Source organism: Bos taurus, chromosome 5 (assembly GCF_002263795.3).
Source record: "Bos taurus isolate L1 Dominette 01449 registration number 42190680 breed Hereford chromosome 5, ARS-UCD2.0, whole genome shotgun sequence".
Taxonomy (NCBI): Eukaryota; Metazoa; Chordata; class Mammalia; order Artiodactyla; family Bovidae; genus Bos; species Bos taurus.
In genome coordinates this window covers 56,410,581-56,418,497 of record NC_037332.1, presented here as the reverse complement: position 1 = coordinate 56,418,497, position 7,917 = coordinate 56,410,581, and the positions used below count along the sequence as shown (strand labels likewise).

Here is a 7,917-nt window from a genome sequence, read left to right as displayed (position 1 = left end):
ACATGCGGGATCTTTTTTCCATCATATAGGATATTTCCTTGTGATGCACGGACTCTCTTGTGTCACTCGGGCTCAGTAGTTACTGCACGTTGGCTTCATTGCTCCTCAGCACACAGGATCTTAGTTCCCCCACCAGGAATCGAACCTGGGTCCCCTGTATTTCAAAGTGGATTCTTAACTACTGGACCACCCTGGAAATCCTTGTTTTTTTCTTTATCTAAAGCTGGTCTGTGAAAGTCTTTGAGTGCTAGAAACCATCTTCCAAATTCATTTCTTCTTTCAATCACTAAACAAATCTTCCCAAACTAACTATATGAAGCAACGAGTAAGACAGTGTTGGGAAAATTGACATGTGTACAAAATAAAGAAACTTCCATTTATATATGATATAAGTGTGTGTATCATATGTGTGTGTGTGTGTGTGTGATACAGCCAAAAGAGTCAAGAAAGAGAAAAACCCATCCACCAACCAAATACATCCTGTAGGTCATAATATGTAAAAATCCTTTATTGTTGAGGAATAGAGAGAGACATTATATTTGTAGGATGCTACAGAAAATCCAGGGCCATCTGTAGTCAATGATTACAGGGACTGGGGATGCTCACAAGGCAGTTTCTGCAGCCAGTGGGACAGAGAGAAGAAGGGGTCAAAGCACAAGAGTGTTACAGGGGTAGGGAGGAGGAAGGGAAATAGAAGCATGTGCATCCAGGGGTGGGTGTCTTCACGATGTAGCCCAGGAGTCCAGGAGTGGAGTGCTGAGGACCAAAAAAAAGATCAGATCACATCTCTGTCCTTAAAACTCCCACCACCCACCCACCAGGGAGGTGGGGGAGAAAGGGAGGGGCTTCTGTAAGGGAGCAGTAGAGAGAATGGAAGCCTTAGCCCTTAGCTCTCCATGTAGCCTTTGAACTAGAGGATTGAAAAACTCTCCTAGCTACAGTTGCTTGCGTCTTCCCGGCTGCTATGTGCATTGCACTACCCATTCATAAACACCATGTGCGTGGTCTGAGGGGTCCACACAGAAGGACGTAGTGGCAAAGTTCATATCATCCTGGCATCCCTATGAGCCGGGCATACACACAGCCCTGTCCAATGCATCTTGGAGCTAATGCTCCCCTGGCCTCACCCAGTCCCTCCTCCTCTTCCCAGAAACCTCCCAGAGGAAGGACAGGTCCAGGGATCACTTCCTTTTTCAGCAGTTTCACATGAATGAAATTAGACAGCAGGATGATCTGTGTTGATCCATCTCATCTAATCTTTACATGCCAGCCCCAGAGGCCTTGAGTCTATTCTCCCCAGTACCTAACAGGTTTGGAATGCGCCATCCGTGGTGAGATTATGAGGGCTGCAATTATGAGTCCAGTCCCTCCGAAAAAGCCTAGATTCACCAGAAAGCATTACAAGTAGATTTCTATAATGTGCTTGTTTCTGCCATTTGTATAAAATACTATGGCAAAATTGCACTGTAATTATCTTTATGGCCGATGCATAACGTTGGGGAGAGTATGTCATCCAGATATAGCTGCCCCGTATAATTATCTGGCCGTTGGCAAGACTGAAATAACAATCTAAAGAGAGCAAAATGATACAGTAAGTACCATGTAATCAGCGAGTTACGGTTATTACAGCTTTTTGTGCCCCCTCGCCCAACACTGAATGGGGGGCACAGTCATGACTCTGGGCCTGGGAGTCATGCACAGGCAGTCTCATTGAGAGCCAGCTCCTGGTCCTTGGGTCTCCCTTGAAACCAATGAGAGGGGGTAATAGGGCCTCAGGGAGAGGGGCAGGAGTCTCTAGGAAGACAAAGGCTTCCTGACCCCTCTCTTTGCCTCCCCCAACACCATTCTTGGGAAGCTGGTGCAAAGAAAGCCATCAGTGAGCTGCTATTGCTATGTGTGGAAAGCTGGTGTCAAGGCAGATGGTTCCGCATTTTGACAACACACTTCCCCCGGGGGGACTCACGTTCACATACCAAGTGGAAGAACTGTCAGCCGACTCAGGCCTAGGTTCCAGCCCAGACAACTTCAGACAGACAGACCAGAGCCCACCGAGGCAACACTGGAACCTTCCCTACACCTCCCAGACTGCGACAGTCACAGTGAAGCCAAGGTACAATGCTATGTGCCAGGCACTGTTCTGAACACTTGACCTAGACTCACAGCAACAGCCCTGTGAGATAATATTATCATCCCCACTTTTCAGATGAGGAAACAGAGGCACAGAAGGATTATGTAACCTGGCCAAGAGACACAGCTAGTGAGTGACAGATCCAGGATTCAAACTCAGGCCATGCTCTTATTCATTACTCTGCACAGAGCGATTACGATAACAGTTTCCAGCCAATCCCCATTAGATTTCAGAGTTTTTCTTGCATTTCTAGAAAGAAATGCAAGAATCATCCTTGCAAAGAACTCTATAGTGGACCCGGTAACCCAAGATTCACGATGATCTGGATGGTTTCAGCCTCCCTGGGAAGCAAAATGCTTCACGTGGGAATAAATGTGGTACCTATAATTATCCAATAATGATCTCTCCATCTTTTGCACAAATCACAAGAGAATAGAGTCCAAACAACAGAAGTTCTCCATCAAAGAAACCCCAGGGGAAAACCTCCTCTTGCCATTTCCCCCAACTCACTCCGGCTCAATTGTAAGCCGGGATCAATGAGGCTGGAAAGAGATGAGAAAGAGGGGTATGTGCGTGTGTGTTTGTGTGTTTTTCTGTGTGCACACGTGTGTGTGTGGTCACAGACAAGCACACACTTCTAAGTGTTGGGATGTATTTAGGGTGTTAATTATGAGCATTAATGCCCATAGCATCAGAGGAAATGATCCTCTGGCAACGCCCCTCCTACCCCACCACATACCCACAATCCCCTCTCCTCGCCCTGAGTAAGTCCTTACCTCATTCCACACTTGGAGGGTACTTGAAGGTGCCAAAGCTGGGGATGTTTTCTTGGTTTATATCAACAGGAGTGTCTGGAGGGATGTAAAGGGTGAAGTTAGGAGGGATTTTTCTGACTATGACCTTCACCCTAACCCAAAAGCAAAGGGCTGGCTATGCAGGACAGCTTTGGACGACAGAGTTAGGAAGAAGAGGGACTCTCTGTTTGGGAAATGGGGGAGGGGCAAGTAAAGCCTCTTTGACCCTTTCCCAACTGCAGCAGGACCTTCTTAGAAAGGTCTCCCCGCTTTGCTCCTGGGGAGGGCTGGACTGTGGGTCCAAGCTGATTGAGTAGAGGGGTAGAGGAGCCCTCACTGTAGCTAGGGAAAGTCCTGTCTTTCCCCCCACTGACAAACATGAAGCAGTTGACTCCTGCTACACCTTTGCCAGCACCCCAGCCCTCCCACCATGCTCCTACCTGGCTGGAGGTTCCTCTTGCCCATGAGACCCACAAAGAAGTCATGCATGTCACCTGCATAAAAAGGGCCAACATGGTCAACCATCACGATGAGGGGTTGATATATTTCCCCAGACAGGTGTCAAGATTTCTGAGGTTGGGTTCTGGTCTCTGTTTCTGTATCTCACCACAGCTTGCCTCCCCACAGTTAACAGGCTGTCCCCTTAGCCCACCCTCTCTGTCTACCTCCCTCTCCCCCATCTTTCAAGAACTCTCAAATTCTCCCACCCAGCAGGTGCCTGATTTAGAATCTTCACAGCCACCAAGAGATCCTCTTGACTTGCACTACCACGCCCATGGAGGAAGACCTCACCAGGCCCCCCACACCTGCTTCCTCTGGCACCCAGGGGCCTCTCACACTCTCTAGAGGCTGACTGAGCAGTTGCAGCTGGGATGCTGTTTGCACCAGTGGAACAAGGGCCAGCCAAAATAGTCACTGGGCCCTGTGCCCGTGGAGCTCTGGGCAAGTGGTCAGCAGAGGTCGGGAAGGAGAGGAGGCTACTCACGTTTCTGGGGAAGTGGTGACTCCTTAGGACCTGTGAAGCAAGAACAAGCATGTAACTGGGGAATGGGATCTGCAAAGAGACGATTGGAGGGGGTTCAGATCACAACCCTCAATCATTCAAGAAGCCATCTCCAGTCTCCTTCCCTCTTGAAGGGTCTCCCAGGCCTATTTAATCTTCAGAATCCTGCCCCCCAAACCCCTTTCCCTGAGGCTGTATCCTACCTACGCTGGCCTTGCTCAGCATCTTGAGCAATCCATCCAGGGAGACCACGCGGCTATCATAGAGTCTCCGGAGCAATGATGGGGGCAGCTGGTAGAGATTTGAGTCCTTCTGGGGGAGAGAGACAAAGAGGGCCAAGGAGGAGGCTCACCCCCAGTCCTCTCACTCTTTTCCCACAAGAAATGGCCTCTTCCTGAGCTCATCACAGCTGAACCTGACGTCCTATTTCTTTCCAGATTTCCTCTGGTTTCACACTAGAAGAGAAGTGGGCTCTCAAATTGTGGACTAGCAGCATAACCGCTGGGAGTTTGTTAAAAATACTTAATCTTGGTCCTATACCAGACCAACTGAGACAAAATCTGAGTCTTAACCAGGCTCCCAGGTGATTCATGGCAAGATTTGGGAGGCACGTGTAGAGGGAACACGTTGGGTATCCCTGTAGGCCGACCAACTGCCCCAGTTTGCCCAGGTGTGTGGGGCTTTCAGTGCTCAAGCTGGGACAGTCCTGGGAAAACCAGGACAGTTGGTCATGCTATCTCCCAAGCTCAAAGGGGACAGACTCCTGGGGCCCCTCACAGCTCCTGCCACCTCTCAGTGATAAGGGCCTTTGGTTCTTTTCACCCTGGCACATCCGGAACCGGTCTGACCAAGGATATGGTTGCCCCACTAATCGAGTGAGCCAGGAATTTCTGAGAAAGGTTCATCAGACAGAGCTAGTATCCTCTGGTCTGTGCTCCATGATTGAGCCACAGACAGGACTTGGTCCTGGGGACACGTGGGTGTAGGCAGCCGGGGCCACCAGCCATCCTGGAATCGCCCCACTCTCCACTGAGTCCATGGGTGTTTCTCTCCCTGTGTTTCCCACCGCCGCTCCCTCTCTTTTCTTTTCCATTGGTTTCTGCCCGTGTTTTTCTGTCTCTCTCCCCACCACCCCGCCCCGGATTTAGAATTTCAGAAGGCAGCATGCTCAGAATGAAGTCTCTTCTCCTCCACAACTGAACCCCATTGTAGCCCTGTTGCTGAGCAGGGGTTCTTAATCATCTTGGTGGTTTCACACATGCCAACCTGGCTGCCCAGGCACACATACATCCTACTCCTGTCTCATCCCAATTTATCTCATCCTCATGGACCTGTAGGGAGAAGGGGCAAGAAGGCAACCTCTCTTTTACTGGACAAGAAGGGCAAGGTCGGAAAGCACATTTGTCTCAGAGTAACAGACCCAGATATTCGGTCTCCAGCTGAAACTTTGGCTCCGAACGCAGTGTCCAGCCTTTGTCTGGCACTTGCTCTGTGTTTTTTGAACTGGTTCTGGTCTTTTGGAGCTCGTGTAGCAGCTACCACCTGCAAGGTTGCCAGCCCATCATGCCTTGGGACACCTCACCAGCTGGACAAAAACTGATGATGTCTCTTTGCCCAGCCCACAGCTTCCCACGCAACCACTTCCCCAAATTGTTCAAATACTCTGCGCACCTCCTGTAATGAGATGCTAAACAGATCCAAGCTGGAGAGGCATTTAGACTTCACATGCTGACTTTGTAATAAGTTCCACCTGTAATCATCTTAAAAGCACTCGTACCAATATAATTGCTGTCTTTTCAAAACCTTGAAAAGACTTCCTCCTTGTTCTCCCCCAGTACCCCTATTCTAACAACTCCTATTCTTTTTCTTAGAGGAACTTCAGAAACTGGGGCCCAACTTGTTTTGTGATTTTTTGTTTCCTATCCTGACTAAGCAGAGGCTAGAGGGGGACATGGGACAGGAGGAAAGAAAGGGTTGGGATCTTAGGAGCACCTGAGGTTACTAAGGGTGGAAGAGCAGGGGATAAGGGAATTCATGTGAATTTTTAAAACAACATAATACATAAAACTGACAGGTAACAAAGAATACAAACGACTATTTGGGAGAGAAATTCTGACTGTTTCATGCCATCCAGGGAGTGAGGAAGACCTGCCCCCCTGCAAAGGGACAGAACCTGAGCTGGACTCAGGGAACCTGAGACCACCTTATCCAGCACCATCCACTCACCAGGTCACCAGACAATCAAACAAACAATGTATCAGTGGGGCACCTTTTACGTACAAGGTGTCAAAGACATGCAGAGGGACAGAGACACTGACAGACATACTGGGAGAACATGAGGCCCCCAGAGAGGCAGGGCAGTCCAGCCCTCTGGTGGATAATCCAAGTAACTCCCCACCCGCCCATCCCACCTTCCTCCCTACAGAGCTGGGACAGGCAGAGTGTGGCCTCCATGATGGTGTCTGGTATTCTGCCGGGGTGGCAAACCAGAGGGGGAGCCTTACCTTGCTGTGACCCCCACCAGGCACCACCTGCTCCTGTGACTCCTCACAGACCGCACCCAAACTCCGAGCTGAGCTGAGGGCCAGGATGACTGCAAACAGCAGGGTGCTCCGCATGATGCCTAGGAGGACAGAGAGACAGGACAGGGGAGGCAGGGAGGAGGAGGACACAACACAGGTGCAAATGCAGGAGGCATTCACCACCAGTACCCTGCCTCCCCAGCCCCCAACTCTCCCACCCCAGCCTTGGTCAGTGAGAGTCTCTGAGCTGGAGGGGATCAGTCTCCCAGCCTCTATCACATGTTCCCCCAGTTTGTGCACCTGGCAATGAGCAATGGCGCAACAATGCCGGGGGCTCCAGCTCCCAGGGAAGATAATAGACTGACAGGACCTGCAAGGGTCTATTTCGTTCGTCAGCTGGAGGAGGGAGCCTGAATGCTATTTTCCAGCCCTAGATACCCTAAGACTTAGGCCAAAACTTTCTAAATATTGGAAGAATCAGTCTGTACCCACAGGCTCCAGGCATCACTACATCAACCCCTATCGCCTCTTTCTGCTCACCTGCCCAGTAGCCCACTCCCTGATCAAAGGCTGCCACCTTTATTCCCTCCTGACTCCACCCCTGTCCTCTGGTGCCAGCTCCTATCCATCCAACATTCTCTGGCTTGTGCCTACCTGTGGAGCAGCTTGGAGCCTGGGACAGATGGTCTAGCAGGATCAGGGAGCTGGCCGGAAGCACTGCCCGCTCCCCACGAACGCTGCTGGTGCTGCTGCTGTGAAGAGAGAAACAGGGAGTGGAGGGACTGGGGAATGTGGCAGGAACTCCTGCCCAGCTCCCTGATAAAGGCTCTGGGAGGGTCTGGGGGAGCCGGGGGAGGGGCTGAGAATCACCAATCCCAGGGTGGCTGGCGGGGCGGGAGGCTGGTGGGGGTGAAGGGGGATATAGGCTTCAGACACACGCGCACACACACACACACACACACCACAAACCCAGCAGTGAGCTGAGGTTATCCAGCAACTCACAGTCCAGCAGCCCTGGAGCTAGGCGCACTAAGCGATGATGTTGCTTATGCAACTCAACAGATGAGGTCCCTGGGCTCTTTCTCCTCCATATCCACACACCAGCTCTTTGCCCTTTAAACTTCCAGCCTCAACTGCCAGGCCAAACCAATCTCTGGCAGGTTCTTCTCTGGCCACCCCCCGTCCACACCACCAGGATGAGCAGGATCCCATCCCGGATGATTGGGAGGTGAGTCTGGCACCTCTCCAGTCTTCGGTTGTCCCTCTATCCTCCTTCCAGCTGGAGCTGACTCATCGCACTGGCCCTTAAACCTCTTAGGGTCAGCACTTCTCCCCAGTGGCTAGTGCAAAACCTCCAGCGTCTGCCTCCCTCCATCGCCTCCCCAGGGCCAGTGCCCCTCCCCTGGGGCCTCCCACCCCGTTTCTTGACCCCTGAATCAGCCTGACGTTGTTGCATCCTTCCAGGGTTCT

At 51.2% G+C, this 7,917-nt stretch overlaps 1 protein-coding gene across 2 annotated transcripts; it reads right to left on the bottom strand.

The window, feature by feature from the left end:
• Nucleotides 1–481: 481 nt before the first annotated feature.
• On the bottom strand, nt 482–7,366 carry TAC3 (tachykinin precursor 3). 2 transcript variants are annotated; one of them, XM_010805122.4, is made up of 7 exons: nt 7,102–7,366; nt 6,430–6,548; nt 4,129–4,234; nt 3,908–3,937; nt 3,363–3,416; nt 2,905–2,979; nt 482–756 (listed from the first exon to the last, which is right to left on the bottom strand). In XM_010805122.4, the coding sequence occupies exons 2-6, from the start codon at nt 6,541–6,543 to the stop codon at nt 2,906–2,908; spliced, it is 378 nt and encodes a 125-aa protein (XP_010803424.1). In that variant the 5' UTR covers nt 6,544–6,548; nt 7,102–7,366; the 3' UTR covers nt 482–756; nt 2,905. The 2 variants fall into 2 exon arrangements, with proteins under 2 accessions (XP_010803424.1, NP_851360.1); NM_181017.2 differs by having other exon boundaries at nt 486–756; nt 4,129–4,237; nt 7,102–7,166.
• Between the last annotated feature and the right edge of the window lie 551 nt (nt 7,367–7,917).

What these genes read in the sequence shown, in the direction of transcription:
- TAC3 (NM_181017.2), bottom strand. Translation starts at nt 6,543, where the DNA reads ATGCGGAGCACCCTGCTGTTTGCAGTCATCCTGGCCCTCAGCTCAGCT. An exon ending in CTGGTGGGGGTCACAGCAAG is followed by an intron (nt 4,238 to 6,429) that starts GTAAGGCTCCCC and finishes TCTCTCCCCCAG; the next exon opens with AAGGACTCAAATCTCTACCA. An exon ending in GCTGAGCAAGGCCAGCGTAG is followed by an intron (nt 3,938 to 4,128) that starts GTAGGATACAGC and finishes CTTGCTTCACAG; the next exon opens with GTCCTAAGGAGTCACCACTT.